This window comes from Alligator sinensis, unplaced genomic scaffold (assembly GCF_000455745.1).
Source record: "Alligator sinensis unplaced genomic scaffold, ASM45574v1 scaffold54_1, whole genome shotgun sequence".
Taxonomy (NCBI): domain Eukaryota; kingdom Metazoa; phylum Chordata; order Crocodylia; family Alligatoridae; genus Alligator; species Alligator sinensis.
Window position 1 is genome coordinate 1185151 of NW_005841962.1, and position 17912 is coordinate 1203062.

At 39.3% G+C, this 17912-nt stretch overlaps 1 protein-coding gene across 5 annotated transcripts in view; it reads left to right on the plus strand.

Annotated features, from left to right (window-relative positions):
- The window catches only part of DNAJC13 (DnaJ heat shock protein family (Hsp40) member C13), a 78898-nt gene extending 61543 nt beyond the window's left edge, over positions 1 to 17355 (plus strand). For 2 of the 5 annotated variants that reach the window (XM_006020625.3, XM_025200249.1), the window contains 15 exons: positions 1039 to 1152; positions 1818 to 1934; positions 2666 to 2843; positions 3351 to 3442; positions 4303 to 4402; positions 4906 to 4980; positions 5154 to 5266; positions 6114 to 6283; positions 6733 to 6775; positions 8940 to 9113; positions 10880 to 11059; positions 11459 to 11599; positions 11997 to 12140; positions 12896 to 12995; positions 16468 to 17355. In XM_006020625.3, the coding sequence (XP_006020687.1) occupies positions 1039 to 1152; positions 1818 to 1934; positions 2666 to 2843; positions 3351 to 3442; positions 4303 to 4402; positions 4906 to 4980; positions 5154 to 5266; positions 6114 to 6283; positions 6733 to 6775; positions 8940 to 9113; positions 10880 to 11059; positions 11459 to 11599; positions 11997 to 12140; positions 12896 to 12995; positions 16468 to 16565 (1839 nt within the window). In that variant the 3' untranslated portion in view covers positions 16566 to 17355. Of the gene's footprint in view, positions 1 to 1038; positions 1153 to 1817; positions 1935 to 2665; positions 2844 to 3350; positions 3443 to 4302; positions 4517 to 4905; positions 4981 to 5153; positions 5267 to 6113; positions 6284 to 6732; positions 6776 to 8939; positions 9114 to 10862; positions 11060 to 11458; positions 11600 to 11996; positions 12141 to 12895; positions 12996 to 14676; positions 14790 to 16467 lie in introns of those variants that run through there. The other 3 variants (XM_025200248.1, XM_025200250.1, XR_003093286.1) reach the window with 3 other exon arrangements.
- The last annotated feature ends 557 nt before the right edge of the window (positions 17356 to 17912 follow it).

Genomic DNA, 17912 nt, shown 5'->3' on the forward strand with positions numbered 1-17912 from the left:
GGGAGTAAGGAATTCAAGTAGTGGGCAGGCAGTATGAGGCTGAAAAACAAAGGGGCAAAATCCAGGGTGGTGGCATTTTAAAGACTGGTGTTACTCCTTTTTTAATAATGGAGAAAAGGGCAGCGGTGGAGGCTAATCCATTAGAGTAAATCATGGGGCAAATAAGGTGATGGTGTATATTGAACTCGGTTGATCCAAGAACGAATCTAGAATTGGAGCAAAGCCGTTCTTCTTTTAAGACTTTTCATAGGGCTCTGAAAAAATGTTTCTTACAGAAGGGGTGAAGAACCAATGGGGTAAAAATGGAATGAGTGGTATATAGGTCAAGGCCATTCCAAGCCTACTCAGATAGTGCTTAACAATAAAGAGCTAGGTAGTACTTTGCAGTAAAGAGCAGATGTTGTGTCCCACAAATGAAATAATGGATGGGGGAGATTCTCTCCTAGACACCGTCTTTTGTATGGTCTTCATTCTTACCCATTGTGCCAGTGTATAAAAGGGTGGCAGCCCAAAGAGCAGTACTACACCTTGTACTTGGAGCTTTGCTAGGAATGTTATAACTTTTTTTTTTAAGTAGGCTTTTTTTTATCTAGAATAAAGAAGGTTGAGGAGTAAGGACAAATAAGCTAGGTAGGGTTTATTCCTGACATGTGAAGAGGGGTTCAGAACACAGCGAAGGGAGGAGGGGGCAGGAGATCTGCCTCAAAGATGGGAAGCATTGGCCTACTATTAGCTTACTGGTAGTAGTGAAGGTTGTATGGACTTGGAGGGCTTGCTGTGTGTGCTTTTGGAAAGCCCAGGTGGAGAACTCCTGCAACTATTAGTGCAAAATATGTATGTGTTTGTACATCAGACTTCTGGTGTCTGAAAACCTTGGCCTTGAACCCGTGACTTTTTTTTTTTGAATTTTTAATAGTTTTATGAAAGCCTTATACACGGAAAAGAAAAATGAGCTTTCCTTGGCAGATTAAGTCTTTGACTTTTACTTTTTGATATGAAATTGATTTTTTTTTTTTAACTCTTCATGCCACCTCCTAGATTCTGAAGATGCTCAACAGCAACACAGAGAATCCCTACTTGATCTGGAACAATGGGACAAGAGCTGAACTACTTGAATTCTTGGAATCGCAACAAGAAAGCATGGTTAAAAGAGTGAGGAACTCCTAAAAATCATTTTTGGGATATATATAGCATCAACTTCTGTAATGATATTCTACTTCCATCCTACCATGTAGTGTGTCAGTCAATCCAAGTATCCATTGATAATCACTCTGCAAGTGGTGAGGTGGCTAGTGCTGTTTACCCCCTCATGGTTGTCTGTAGATTAAGGCAGGATGGCACCCTTTTTAGCCAGCTGATTCAGAGAGGCATATCTTGTGGGCAGCAACCAAGTTTTAGTCTTTCCTCCTCTCCTACTCTTGCCTACTCCTCTCCTAATACCTGATGTAGTAGGTTGGCTAAAAGTTCATGCCCTTGAACCAGTTGTCCTTCTGCCCTGCCTTCTATATCTGAGGCTAAGTGGCATTTTAAAAATTTTGTACAAAAATTGCTAATACAATTGCAAGTGTCTCACCAAGTAGGAATCCTTCATCAGCTAACTTGATGTTTTTTATCCTTCAGCTTTTATTTTTAATTTGACTCTTCTGCATAACGTTTAGTTTTGATATTTTTTTTCCCCCCCTGAGTTTCCTAGGGAAACGGTGGAGTTGCTGTTTATTTGTACTAGCTGCTCTTCAACATCTAATGTAATCTAGTAATTTTTCATGAGTAACCATCTTTCTTCCTTCCCCCCCCCTTTTTTTTTTTTTTTTTTTAAGGGTGACTGTGACAAAAGCTATGGATCTGAATTTGTCTTCAGTGACCATGCAAAAGAACTTATTGTGGGGGAGATTTTTGTTAGAGTTTACAATGAAGTCCCTACCTTCCAGCTGGAGGTGAGATTCTACTAGTTTCCCAACTGGCAAAAGAAACAAGTTGATACTTAAGGCGTGTTTTGTTTGTTTTCCCTACCAAATAAAACAGTAAAGGGTATCAAAGCTTGCATCACAGGACATTTTTGTACATAAATACACTTTCTAGTAAAGCGTAAGCTCTGGACATCTACATCTCCTGTAACTTAACATCACAATAAAACTTGTCACACCTGCAAAATAGATTTTTATCAAAATTCTGCATACTAGCAGGCTGATGCTGGTATTAGCTGCTTTAAACTTCTTGCTACCACAATTTTTTTTTGTAGACTATGCTTTTTGTGGGGGTAAGGGTGGAAAAAGTTTAAAATGCCCAAGGTGGTGGTTTTTGCTTGCCCTGCTCAATGCTTAACTTTCATTTAAACAAGTTAAATGAGATGCACAGAAGACGGTGAGCTCTAGATTTACACCAGGAATTGAAGACTGCTATGAGTATATGACAACTTTCTAATGCCTAAACTTTCTACCTGCCAAAAGGACACCTGGTGTTTACCACTTTCCTAAAATGGGAGAAGGAGGGGTGCTTGCATAGAAAGGTTGAAAATAAGTTAATTGCTGATGTCCTGAATTTTGGAAGTTACTTTTACTACTCATTCTTTCAGTATGAGCTTATTGTACCTCACTGTTTAAAACATAAAGCCTTTTGGCTGAAGAGTCTTAACTGATTTTTAACTAACTACTGTCTCATTTCAAAGCTTCCAAAGGCATTTGCTGCAAGCCTTTTGGATTACATAGGCTCACAGGCACAGTACCTTCACACGTTAATGGCGATAACACAGACTGGAAAAGTAGAGTCTGACCAACATGGAGACCGGTTACGGAGGGTTGAAATGGCTTTGGAGGCTCTGAGAAATGTCATAAAACACAACCCAGGTAGGCTCCGACTTGGCAAGTTCATTAAGAAGCTTCTTGTGAAAATTCAATAATTGACTTGAAAGAGTTCCTTAAGACACCATTACATTACAGATTAAGCAGCTATAAGTGCCTGGGAATTTAAGTTAGTCATGCAGATATATATTATCAGGAAAGCGCACAAACTGTCAAGTCTGGCATGTGCTTGCTGCTTCCTGCTATCTTGAGTGTGAATTCTGTGGTCTTTCCCTTGTTACTTTAGCAGCTGTATGCATTTGGAAACCAAAGTTAAACCTATACATATTTTAAAGCAAGGGGACAAATACTGCATGTTGGCTTGAGGCTTCCATAGCAAAAATAAGTCATGAACCAGTTAAGTGGTGAACCAGAATGTCCTGTGTTAGTTACTAGAGACAAAAGACTCCATGTCCCAAAGCTTAGTCAAAGACATTTTGGGTTTAATGAATGATTTGACTGTTATTTTAGTTCTTATTTCAAATGGGCAAACAACATGTCTCTCTTCTGTAGGTTCTGAATGTGAATGCATAGGTCACTTTAAGTTAATATTTTCCCTTCTGCGTGTCCATGGAGCAGGTCAGGTACAGCAGTTGGCTCTGGAGGTAAGTAAGAAAATTGCTTGGACAACATTCCTTTTTCCAAACCATAGTACATAGTACTAATGCTGAATGTAGTCAGTATGATGAGCCAAGTAGATGTAGGTAGGTTAGTTGGTTTTAGCTATGCTTTATTAGGAATTTTTCCATCCAAAATCGGGCAGTGGTTTGGTGTTTCTTTTAGGAATTGACCAGTAATTGAGGTTTAATATTCCTTATATAGCAGTGCCGTCTTACTGTTCTAAAAAGGAAAAAAAACCTCTCAATTTTTCAGCTTTTAACAGGTTCAACTTCATTTGGTAAACAAAAAATGGAACTTGTATTACCTTTTTTCAATGGTTCCTAGCTTTCTCTAATTACTAAAATGTTTCATAGTTACCTTAACCTAAAGGTAACGTAATGCTGAGTCAACACCATTCTGCACTATAAACTAGGTTCAGTACTGGGTTTCAAAATATTGGAGTGCAAATGTGAGGGTTTCTGTTAGTTTCCAGGTACTAACAACACTTGTCCCATGGTGATGTTGAATGCTGTATCTGGACACAGTGATGGTCACTGCACTGGAGTGGGGAGGGGGAAAGAGGAAGATGGATAAGAGATGGGCATAGATATGTAGTTACCTGTCCTATATATATAAAATACACACAGTGGTTTGGGGGGCAGAAGCAAGAATAAGTCCATATGTCCAGACCAAATCTGGAGACTAAGCCATGTAGTCTCAAGAAAATGTACTTAATGCAAATATTGCGTTTGTTCTTACAAACATCAAGCAGCTTAATTCTGCGGTTAAGCCGGGAGAGTTCCTTTTCCTTTTCTAATAACTCCTGTGGTTTTTTTTTTTTTTTTTTTTTTTTTTTTTTTTGCAGGTAGTGAACATAGTGACTAGTAACCATGAATGTGTCAACAACATTGCTGAGGCAATGGTTCTTTCCAACTTACTGGCCCTCCTGCATTCACTGCCTTCAAGTATGTACTGCATAGTCTTCTGAGCTCTGAAAAACAAAGTTTGACTAACTCGTGAAAATTGACTGGAATATGACTATTTGCTCTCTTAACCTGATTTGGATTAAAATTGCATAGGTGAGAGGGTAAAAGTAACAGTATAGCTATGACTTGCAAATAGTTTTTACCTGAATCACAAGTTTTTAATAACGAATGTTCAAGGTCACCTAGACTTTGCTGTTTTCGTGGCAAATAATAAATTGTAAAAACCTCCTGACATCCATTCTAAAACAGGAATACTTTTTAAACAAGGTGGTGTGCCATATCCTGGTATTGGCTGCATGTTCTCTACCTGAATTTGTAAAGCTCGTAACAGTTTCTAAATGGGCAAAACAGAGATTCTTGGCCTAGGTAGTTTTTGTTAACCCTTCTAGTAAGCTTGTCAACATCGGACTAAACAATTTCTAAGAAGTATCCAACTAAACACAACAGTAAGAGCGATTTCTAATGCTTGTTAATCTTGACAGGTCGGCAGCTTGTGCTTGAAACGCTGTATGCCTTGACGTCTAGTACAAAAATAATTAAAGAAGCAATGGCAAAAGGTACAGTAATCTTTCCTGTTGAAATTATTTCAAAATAGACTTAAGATCAAAAGTTCATTGCAGAGCTGTGATAGTCATTCGTTAGTTTGTATTCTTCTATTTAGCACGATGTAGAGTCTGGTTTCTTGCTATTGTAATAAGTAAAATCTGTCTTACCCCATTTTACCCCACAGGTGCTTTAATCTACTTATTAGATATGTTCTGCAACTCAACTCATCCCCAAGTCCGAGCCCAGACAGCAGAGCTTTTTGCCAAAATGACTGCAGATAAGCTAGTAGGTCCAAAGGTAAGCGAGAGCACATTAACATGCCTACACTGGAGCCTTTTTAGGAAGGACTCTGTCCTTCCAATATCTTATTCAAAGAAAGGTAAAGCAATTCATTGGCTTCAATTTTAGAATGACTAATATAAATTTATCTGCCCAGGAGCTCTCCCCACCTTGGGGGGCTTACAATATGCTTAATGTCCTCCCCTCTCACTAGCTTGAGTGTCTACATCTTCTGAATTTCTCAAACCTCCATTGCAATAATTTGTATAATAAGGTAAAATATGTTCAGTGTCTTTCAAAGGAAGTTCATCTAAAGTCCTGACTAACTCATATTGCTGATTATTCTTATGTACACAAATTGAGCTGGATACAGACTTAGTGCACAATGCTTTTATCCCTAGTAAATGGTTTGCAGCATGGACCAAAGCAAACCTCTAAGAGGAGATTAAAGGGAGACTTAAATAGCTGGTCAGTCAGGTGGTCCTAACAGTGAAAGCCACTCATAAAAGATCTTTTTCTTCTATAGCTTTACAAACTTTTTAAACTAAACAATTTGATATTAAGCTTATGAAAGAAAATTCCGGACAACTTTTTTTTTAAGAAGTGGCAGCAGTCGTCACCTTGATGCATCATTTCAGCTTTTTGTTGTCAGTTATCTGTATTTAGACTAGTTATGGATTGTACACTGGATCTTGCTGACTGCTTTAATGATAAAGCAGCTTTAACCTAGCTTTAATGATCTTGATTTCTGTCTTGAATGCAGTGGATTGAGATCAGTTGCATACAGATACTTGAGTTGAACTTTTTTTTCCAGAATTTGATCTTGCTATGTTGAACTGCTTCTGGGATTTTATTTTTTTTGTAGGTTAGAATTACACTAACAAAGTTTCTACCTGGGGTCTTCATGGATGCCATGAGAGACAACCCTGAAGCTGCTGTTCACATTTTTGAAGGAACACATGAAAATCCTGAGTTAATTTGGAATGACAACTCCAGGGAGAGAGTATCAACAACAGTTCGGGAAATGATGCTACAGTATGTAGACTTTTTGTGTAATGACATGCATATTTCCTGAGAGAGGAGCTTGTTTAGTTTTAGTCCCTACAAAAATCCTAGCAATCTGTCTTGGTTTTTTTTAAGGGGGTGGGGTGGTATAAAACAGGGTGAAAAAACTCCACCAGACTTAAACAATCCTCCTTTTATTCAGGCCACAAAGTGAGGTAGATCATGTAACTTCTAGATGGCCATCTGTAGCCTAGATAGGGATGAAAGGGATACTCAAGTCTGCTTGCTCCTTAAAGCCACTAAGTAAAGCTGTTCTCAAACCTCTGACAGTTTTAGCACTATGATGCATGGCAAGGAGAGAATTAGGAAGCATAGGGTTTAGTTTTGAATGGTGAGCCAAAATTTACTTTTCTGCAATACTACCTGAACTAATCGTGTTTTAGTTTTTTTTCTAAAGTTTATTCTTTCTCTTTTTAAAGGCACTTTAAACTCCAGAGGGACAACCCTGACACAAACTGGAAGGTAAGAGCAAAAGTACATGTCCTGGGACTTCAAAGTATAAAGACAGGAAAAAGTAGAAATGTGAAACTTAACCCATACACCCTTGCCCCCATGCTCCCCACCACAAGCACTTCACATGTGGAGACGGGCTACAAATATATACTTGGTCCAGGAGTTCTGAAACGAAATTAGAAGAGAACTTAATACTGAGTTCAGGTTTTCTGAAGAGTTCACAACATTCAGAACCAAGATGCAATTTTGTTCTTGTTTCCTAAAGTTGTTGGGATACTGTTAACTTCGAGGTGAAGATCACTTAAGTGAGTTGGTTGTGTATTCAGTCTCAACACTGAATTTTATAAAGCGTTGTGCAAGTCTGTAGTAATAGTAGGACATGAGACTTTCTACTCCAGATCTACCATATTTACTCAAATATAAGATGACCCCCCCATAGTTAGATTCTGCATATGGAAAACTTATAAATTGGTCATAATTTTCCAGGTATAGAATCTAATTATTGGCAGTATTGCCTTGAATTTTGTCCCCCTCCCACTTCCAAGTGAAACATTTTCCCCCTGATGTGGTAATAGCCCGTCCCCCCTCTTACTGTCAGATGCTGCACTCACTGAGCACATAAGTGAGGGGCAAACTTTTTAGAAACATTTAACCTTTCAAATAAACATGCATCTAGTAATTTGCACATGGGCAAAATGCTGCAAGTACCCATAGACTCAATTCATCCAGAATTAATGCATTTTAACTTTATGAAACTGCTGCATGTTTTAGCAGTTACTCCATAAACATGCTTTTTAGCAATACTTTTGTACCTACTTATGCATAGTACAAACTATGCCTGATGATGGTGGTGGTTCATAACTTTATCATATAGCTAATTGGGCTGAACCCCAGTAGAGTCAACAGTTGGTTTTGTTTTTGTTTTTGTTTTTTTTTTTTTTTCAAGCCATGGTGACTTCACATCTTAGCACTGCTGTGTATGTGTGCTCCAGATATACCTGCCTCCCTCCACTCCCTGCCCCCAAACTGAAACTGGGTGTTCTTGTCACAAGTCCTGGGATCCTCCAGAAATTTTATATGCAGGTGTGGTGCAGGCAGCCTAATTGGGCTGCACTAATCTATCCTTGTAGGTTCCTATCAGCATCTCTGCCTTTTGGCTGAGATCAACCATTTTTGATACCAAAAGGAGGGTATCAGGACTGGCTGTGGCTCTCCCAGTGCTAACTGGTCTGGTATTGCAGTACCTCCAGGCCTCCTATGCCAGTTCCCTCCTGGGGAAGCAACTGCCCATTTTTTCTTTACACCCCCTGTGCTGCACCCCCCCACACACAGTTCCCATTAGTATGTTTGCTCAAACATGTATGGTCCATGGTTTTGTTCGGTTCTTTTGTTTTGTTTTTAGTCGTGCTCAGTGTTGGCTGCATTTTAATCGAATTCCTAGCTAGTTTTCATTACTGAGCACATGCTGCTTTTGGAAGCAGTTTAATGGTACTCAGTGTATTGAATGAGGTTTCCTTGTCTACATATGTAAAATGAAGGGTTGTATTTTTCCCTCCGTGTTGATGAGGGGATCTCATCTTGAATTTGAGTAAATAATGCAGTTGTTGGAGCCTACAGTTCAAGTTCATCCATTCTAACTTGTCTTAAGACAATGAAAGAGTAAAAGGTAATTGGTAGGAAAATTAACTACACCTCTGCATTGGTTTCATGCTCATCTTTAAACACCTGAACAGGTGGAATTTGGTTCCAATGGAGTTGAGCACTTGGTGCGGTGTCAAGTAATTGAAACCATTTAAAAAGAAGATGGCTTATTGAGTCTTGAAATGCAACAAAATGTAGAAGTAGATTCGTTAAACAGCACAGCAAATATTTTTTTTGCATTAATGCTGTGATTTGTGTTCATAGTTAGTGTAGTGGGAGAGAATGCAAACTGCTGAGCCTGGAGGAAAAACTCACTTTAATTCAAACTTTCATTCAAACTCTTGTCATACATAAGATCAAAGAGAAATGGGGATTAATTGTGCTTGGCTCTATTCTGGTATGTATAATGCTTATTTAACATAATTGTGGTAGTAAATGAGTAAGTGGATTGCAAGTTTTATTTTTTGCTTCCTCTTAAGAGGCCTGACTCCATGTGCTGTGATATAACTCCCTGTTTCTGTCCACTTCGCAGTTGCCTGAGGACTTTGCTGTGGTGTATGGTGAAGCAGAGGGTGAACTTTCAGTAGGGGGAGTCTTCTTAAGAATCTTCATTGCCCAGCCGGCCTGGGTTCTAAGGAAACCTAGAGAATTTCTTATTGCACTGCTTGAAAAATTCACTGAACTACTGGAGAAAAACAACCCCCATGTAAGAAGACTTTTTAGCTTTTCCATTTAAGATTTAACTGATTCTGCTTTTGTTGTCTTCCTGAGCTGTTCTTCCATTAAAAACCTCTAATACAGAAATGGACAAATCTTTGCGAATCCAAACAATTTCCTCAAGTGTGTAACACTGGCTTGCTTGGAGAGAAGTGTCTTGCGCAACTAAGAGGGAAACTTTTTTTTTTTTTTATTTTCAGGAAAAATGTTTGAAGCTGCTGAGAAATGGGTCTTTGTTCTGTGCCATGGGTTCCATGTACAGTTCCATAGCCACTCCAGAACTGGCTTGGAGTAATCTGATTAATCCACTGTATCCAAAATTATAATTACTTAATTTTGCTCACCCTCATGGGGTGAGCAAAATCATTAGTTTCAGTTTAAACTAAACAGTGAATAAGCCAATTCGCTTCAGTGGTGTTCAGGGAATATTGCAAGGAGGCTGGAAACTGCATCAGTAAATGAGTGACAAATCTAAACGTAGGTATGACTGCAGCTCATGCACATAACTAGTATTGGTCAAACTAGCTAGTTTGACCATGTGGCCATGTTGCTACGCTTAATGCAGCAGACTGCAAAACCCATCTGCAGGTTCTCATCTGGGACTTCAGGTAAGTACTTGGGTAGTTAGCCTGTGCCAAGATTTGTGGTGTAATGGCTCTCCTTTAGCAGTAATTGAACCACTTACTTCCAGTGCTACCTCAGGTGTGCCTAAACAAATTGGAGTCAAAGGTAAGAAGTTGCCCATCAGTCTGATTTGTGACTAGGTGGACATAAACTAGTAATACTTGCTGTTCAAGCTTCTTATTGTGGGTACAGACTGCACAGGAAAACAGGCACTAAGTTCATTTGGGTTTGGGTTGTGTTGTGTTTTTTTCCCCCACCCCCCTCCCCAATTAAGTACTCTATGCTTACATTTCTAATTTGACTTTGATCCCTTGTCTAGTCAGTCATGTTCACTTAGTTGCTTCTACTTTTTATCTAGTTTGGGTTTTCTGTTGGGGTGGCTCTTTTTAGTGAGCATGTGCACGTGCGCACACACTTGCAAGTAAATGAATTCATTTGTTTCTTGGAGAAATATTGGCTTTAATTCAATTTTGGACATTAGGGATGCTTACCAAAACACGCTTTACTGGACTGTTAGTTCCTTTACAGCAGGGGTGGGCAAAATGCGGCTCAGGAGCCAGATGTGACCCACCAGACCATTCTATCTGGCCTGTGGGGCTTCTAAAAATTTAGAAAATTAATATTTATCTGCCCTGTGCTGTCTGTCATGCAGCCCTCAATGACTTGCCAAAACTCAGTAAGTGGCCCTCTGCCCAAAATAATTGCCCAACCCTGTTTTACAGCATGTTAGTTTAACCTGGCTCCGCAGTGTCTGTATAGATCAGGTGATTGAGTAGGGTGCTTTGGCACTTTTTATCTAAAGCCGATTCAACTGGCTATTATACAAGTGCCAAAAAAGCCCTATTGAAGTGCCCAATCTATACAGATGTTGGGTGAGCTGGGTCCAATCAATGCAGTACGACTTCTGGGCATGCACTAGGCTCAGCATGGGAGCCTGCCAAGTTATTAAAGTGCTATTTTTTTATTGTTTTTAAACATCTGTAAGCAGTCTAGAATATTATCCAAGAGACTATTTCTGAATTGAAAATTTAAGTTACAATTAAAAAAACATTTTGTATGCGGTGATGCTGTCTGTCTGTTTCTGATCTGAAATGCCTTAAATTGTTTTATCAAGACCAGCATGTTTTACAGGGGGAAACCTTAGAAACAATAACAACAGCAACTGTGTGCCTCTTCAGCGCTCAGCCTCAGCTAGCAGATCAACTTCCACCACTTGGTCACCTTCCCAAGATTATCCAGGCCCTGAATCACAAGAACAGTGCCATTCCAAAAAGTGCCATTCGCGTCATACACATACTGTCAGATAATGAGGTACTGAATTTGAAGTTTTTATTTGAAAGGTATGAGGAGGTGTAATCTTATGCCAATCTATTGATTTGGGGAGTAAAAATCTTCGGGGTTCATAACATTTCTCCTGCAGGACGCTACATTTCTTCACTGTAGCTTCTAGCCATAGACACTTATTTTCTCTTTAATCTACTGACTTGGATAGCAAATAGCTTATTTCATCCTGATCATGAGAAGCATGATGTGTTTTTAAAAAAAAAAAAAAAAAGCAGCAACTGGTGCTGCCTGCTGTCATGGCTCCTTCTAAAACAGGGAAGGAGTATTGAAAAGGTGGATCTGCAGAGTTTTATGCTACAAGTTAGTGCTATAAAAATTATTGCATGATACTCTAGATACATATTCTGATTTCTTTTTTTTATGTAGCTCTGTGTTCGAGCAATGGCATCACTTGAGACCATCAGTCCTCTAATAAATGGAATGAAAAAGCGATCGGATACAATTGGTCTAGCCTGTGAAGCACTTAATCGAATGTTTCAAAAGGAGCAAAATGATTTAGTAGCCCAGGTAAGCTGTTGTGCCACCACTACACCCACTTTATCCAACAGTCACTTCAAGAGGTTTCCATTGCACTTACTTTGAGTGTTAGAAGCCAGCCTTATTTCTTGGCTTGCAGTATCTGATATCCCACTTCTGCATGGTGTGATTTTAGTCAAAGGGTTGGAGATCAGTTTTTCCATGTTAGTCTAGTGCTGGACTAACAGTCCTCTTGCTAACTTGGTTTTACACCATGAATAAGATAAATTACAGTTTGTATTAGGAACTTCCCAGGCAACAACCTAGGAGGGGAAAAGCCTAGGCTATGCACACTGCTAATCTCTGAGATGGCACAAGAAGGAAATGAACATTCAAATGTTATCAGTCAGTTGAACTTTAAATATCCCTAAATGATTCTGCATTGTAGGCTCTGAAAGCAGATTTGGTCCCATATCTGCTGAAACTGCTTGAAGGCATTGGCCTTGAAAATCTGGAAAGCCCATCGGCCACAAAGGCTCAGATTGTTAAAACCCTGAAGTCTATGACTCGCAGCCTACAGTATGGAGAACAGGTGAGTGATCTTGACTGGCCTGCAGCACTTGAGCTGAGGTTTTTCTGCATGTAATATATTAAGTGGCAAGATTTATCTCAAAGTCGAGCCTTTGACATTAGAATTTCACCCCCTCAAGCCTTTCCATCATAGGCAGCTATGCATGGACTAAAGTTGGTAGACGTGATTCACAAGTTTTCTCTGAGGATGGGAACTATTGGAGTTGCAGCCTAAAAAAAAATCTTAAGATCTTTCTTAAGCTCTTCTACCCAGAAGCACTGACTTTATAAGACATTTAAATATCACCCAAGAAATGCACATTCCTTTAACCAGTGGCAATGTTTGTGGCTTGCACACAATATAATCTTTAATATCCCTGTAGTTCTTGGTTCTTTTCTCTTGTCCATGTTCAAGGCTGTATTAAAAATTGCTCCAGAGTTGAAGCTGGGATGCCTCTTAGACCATCTGGATTGGCATCTCAGGCTAAATCTGAGGTGGGAGGCACATAGCTAGTAGCATTGTCTCCTAGTTGCTTGACTGTTACAGGGGAAGCAGCACAATGGAGAAATGCAAGCTAATAAGCCCTCATCCTTTTTGAAAGCTCATATGTATATCTACCCTCCACCCTAGTGAAGTGAGGGGCTCCTTTCTCTTATCTAAGTCAGTTTGGGGTTCTATGCATCTTTTCTGGGGGTTAAGCACACAGATCACCAACTTCAGTTCCATTTTAAAAGAATTTAAATATCTTCCAATTTATAAGCATTTAACTGTTGTAGGTAAATGAAATCCTGTCTCGTTCTTCTGTGTGGAGTGCCTTCAAAGATCAGAAACATGACTTGTTCATTTCTGAGACCCAAACTGCAGGATACCTTGCAGGTCAGTAACACTTGGATCACTTCTGAACATTCAAATGCATTTTTCAAATGTCTGAATAGTAGTAACACTTTTGAACTCTTTTTCCTCTTAAGAGTTGAGCAGGTGGAACTTGTTTTATCATGAAGGGTTTTGTGCTGTCATGTGACCGTCTCATCGTGCTACCTTAACATTATGTAAAGCTGGTCTTTATGGTTTTGTAAAATGCATTACCACGAATAACTTTTGTAGTACCAGAGTGTTCTTGGACTTTAAATTTGCAGTTGCCATGTATAGCATTGCATGGTTTCACTAGGTACTTTATTCTGCATTGCCTTTGTAAATGGGCTGTTCTCAACAAGTTTGATTTCAATCTTTAGCTGACATGCATCTCTTATAGCTGCAAGGCTTTGGTTGGCACATCTGAACTTCTTTTAAAAGATCTTGGTTACTGATTTTAATGGGCTTGAGTTGTGGTGGTGGTAGTGGTCAGAATCCCCCCTCCCAGTAGCAAATAGTCATGGTGACATGCCATAGTAGAACCCAAAGTCTGCTTGGTCACTCTCTTGAAAGCTGTCTGACATCAAACTAGGTATTGCTTCATTTCCACTACAAGCTCTTCTCCAAATTACATTTGCTCCTGAAAAGCAGCATGCTTAGCTTTATGCCAGAGAGGCATAAAAACTTTTGCTTATTTGATATTGGGTTTTACTAAAACAACATAGCTGTAATAATACAAGCATGCTGCTTCACTGCTCTCGGGCAAGTAACCATGGCTGGAAGAGCTTAAACTTTAAATGATTTTTGAGAATCATGACTTGTGCCTAATCAAAAGGAGGGGCAAAATACTCCAGAGGAATCTAACTGAGCTTATCTGGGCCAGCCCCAGAGCAGTGACCGCACATGGAGCAGTGGTGCAAGAGGGCAGCGGCAGCCGCCACATGCAAGCTTCCCCCTCCAGGACTGGCTGCTGCTACTTCTCGATTTAGAGTGTGTAGCTTTTAAAGTGCTGGATTTTCAGTAATTCTGGATTTTTGATATCCAGATTTATGAGGTTAATACTGTATAAATAACCCAGTCAATAGGGAAAGGGAAACTTCCACACAGATTTCTGCCTGGATCTCAAAACCCTCTTGGTTAACTGAGTTTTTATCAGTTTGACTATCCTTAAAGGTTCTTAGTGTTTGGGGCTATATAAGCATAACTAAATAAACCAATTTGGAGCTTTATTTCACTACTTGAAAAGTGCCCGGTACTGAGTAATTACAAATCTAGCTGTTTCCAAGAGCCACACTGTTTTAAGTCTTAGTTGACAAGCTTCTTGGCTATCAAACCTCATGGTTAACATGGTTCCATGTCAGGATATGGAATAGAGGTATCAAGTCTATCAACCAAACATTTGTATAAAAGCTAAACAGTCCTACAACTCCTTATGCCAAAATACTTTGTAAACTGGCTTGGTAGATGTGCTAGTTCCCCTCTTTTCTTTAAGGGATGAGAAATGAGATTAAATTTTCCTTCATGATGGGACCAGGCTAAATTCCTTTTGTATTTTAAGCTTTTTCAGATCCTAGAATTCAAGGCACTGTAGAAATGTGAACTACAACTTTTTCAGTCCAACGTTGACAATGTTCTGCCTTTTTATCATTGCTTCAAACTGCTTTGCTGTCTGCACTTCCCTTGCTTCTTATTTCTTTTCCTTCAGGTGTGTCCTCTCCTTCCCTTCTAACTGGTAGCAGTCCCCTTCACATCAGAAGTGGGCTTTAGATCTGCTCTGCCAGGCAGCTTGCTAACTTCTGTGTAGCTCTCTAAAGCAGGTAGATACCACTTTGCAAAAAGCATGTTGCATTCAGGACATTTTCAGTAACAAATCTAACTGTTTCTAGATGCATGCTATATAATCTAAACAAGCATGTAGTCTCCTGTATTCCAGGTACTTACTATAAGCTGCTGCTATTGGTACTTAAATCTTCCTTTTTGTAACACTTCTGCTAGAGAACCTCTGGTTAAGTAAACTAGTTGCCAGATGGCTCCTGAACAGGGTTTTTTGTGTGTTTTTGTTTTTTTTGTTCAGAAGATTTTCTAGGGAAAGGTTGGAAGAACATGTGAATCGAATCAGTATGTTTAGTCTCTGCTATGGTGCCCTTTGAGTCTTCCCTTCCCCTACCTCTGTTTTGCATGTATGCAGGAACAGAACTAGCTTTCTTCGTACAGCAATGTGCTGTCCAACAATGACTGTCCCTCTTATGGCTGTATCTTTCAGGGTTCTTTAGAAACCTGAAAGGTGGTATGCTGTTGTACCAAAAGTGAACGGTATGAAAGACATTTTCTGCTTGTGAGATGTTAAATAGCAGTTATCAGTGCTGTGAAAAGGGAAGTGTTGAAATACTAGCTTTTAGGTTTTAGTATTTGAGTAAGTGGGGGGTGGATACTGGGACATTTTAAAAAATGACAATTATTAGCTCTTTCTTTGGATAGGGGGCACCAAAGCCCTTAAATACAGAGAATGCGGAGTGCTGCAGTCTCTCTTAAAAATGGATCCTTAAGCTTCTGACATTTGCTTTACCTCGGTAACCTGGGCTGTCCACTTCATGCTTCTACTTTTTGTTTTACTGCTTGAACTCTTCATAGCCATGAAAGTGGACCAGTTTCTACATTTTGTGAACTCGACTAAAAGTGAAAGGCTTGCATGCAAGATGCCTGTTAATATCATGGGTGAATGGAATATTGTACTCGCTTCTAATCCTAAGTTGCTGCTTCTACCTATAAGCCTCAGTTTTCATGTATGAAAATGCTTGTAGCAGTGACTTAATTTGCAAATATTACTGATGGATTAGTCCTATGCTATACTGCTCTAAATGGGAGAGCTAGCAGGTACGCTAGCTCAATGGCTTGGCAACTTTTAGCATACAGAATTCCTTACCTTAACTGAAAGGACTTGCTAGGATCCTTGCTGCATGTCAGTAGGGCTACATCACCTGGTAGTGAGACAATTTGGTGCCTTGTCTAGAATATAGGAGCTCCGTACAGGCATGTCCTGAAGTATAATCTCAGAGGGAGGGTTTCTTTTGTGAAATACCTTCTTACAAGTTGAGCCACAGATTTCTGTATTGGTTTCTCTTTTGCTTGGCATTTCTCTGGCTTTCCTCCATGTTGGTAGATGCTGGATGAATAATGCTGCTGCTTTCATGCATTTCTCTGCTCACTTTACTACGTGTTTAGGTTCATTTGATCTTTTTTTTAAGAGACCTAGGCACTTGCTAGCTGTAAGCACCCTGTTTTTAAGGAAACCTTACAAATGTGTGCTTACAGAGACTAGGATAGACAGAGAGAAGACTTGTTTTTAGCTTGTGGTGGCAAGCCCTGGAAAATTCACTGTGCACGCAACCTCTTTCCTTCTCTCCCTCACCCCCAACAAGTTTAACATAATTAAGTTAAACTGCTATTTGATACTTTGATCAAAACTAAATATTGCTATCTGTCTTTATTCTGCCAGGCCCTGGAGTTGCTGGTTACCTTACTGCAGGGACAACGTCACCTGTAATACCCAGTGTACCACCCCCAGTAGACCATGAAGTGGGAGATGCCAGCTAAGGGATCTGAAATACCCATGAATGATGCATAAAGGCAGAATGGCCAGTGATGAGGAATAACACATTCCTCCATCTCCTCCATTGAAATGAATTTTGCTGCCTCTGATTGTTTCATGACAGTGTTATTCGTTTTTTTCTATGAATATATATATTTTTTTTTAGGGAAAAAAAATGGGTGATTCTGTTGCATAAGAAGAAAGCACTCTGTGGATCAGCTGAAATGGGTACACAAGAATTTTTTTCTTGTTGTACATAAGCACATTTTAGTTCCTTTATATTTGTTTACAAGACTGTGAATCAAACTTTCCTAGTTTTTTTATACTTTATGAATTAGCATGACTGGAGTTGAACTACAGTCTAGAGGAATTGGGCTAAATCTTACTTGGACCCCACCATCCCTACTTGAAGAACACTTTTTTTTTTTCTTCTTCTGCCCCAAGTCTGACATGACTTCTCCATTGAACTTGACTTACTCGGGGGTTTGTCCCTGCACTGGTTCACTGATGTCCTTAATGATTAACATGATCTTCCTGAAATCAAACAGCGGTAGATGTTTGTTTGTTTGTTTGTATGTTTGTTTGTTTGTTTGTATAACTGGCTTTACCAAATTGAAAAAGCTTCAGCAAAAAATGAAACAAAAAAAGTCAACAAGTTATGTAAGAACCTAGTGTAATTGTGAAATGTTCTATACAGTATCCAGTATATAAAAACTTTCTATATTGAATGTACATTATACAGATCATATGTACATAAAATTTTAAAATAAAGGGAAAAGAGCCTTGTTAATGAGACACAGCTGTTCTTTTAATGGATTTTTTTTCTTTTGAAATCCCATGTAAGGGAAAAGCTTGGAGGTCTAGCATGTAAACAGATGGTGCATTCTGAGACCAGAATGAATCATGTAAAAGCAACAAAGATGTTAAGTGCATTCAAAACAATCCCTGCACCACAGACACCAAAGCAACTTTTTAAATGTCAGATTCCAGAGTTGACTACAATTGCATCATAAGTTGGCAGTGATTACAGCCCTGGGTGATAACGGAATGTTATTTCTGTTAATATTTCACAGAAAAGAATTGGGAGGAGTTGTATGAAAACAGGTGTTCATTGGAGCACCTTGAGTAAATGGCACTACTACACTACCACAGAACTGGACAAACCAGGAAGCTTTCAAAAGCCTGTCTGCTGGCTATAGAGAAGGCATAATTTTAATATCTCTGATAGAGGTGCAGGAGAGTGGGAAACATTCACAGGAAGTAGTTGTAAAGTGTACCTGGTACCCTAACAACTATTCTGCTATGGAGCATTATTGTATGGGAGGCAGGAAGCTAATGCCACTGCTCTTTCC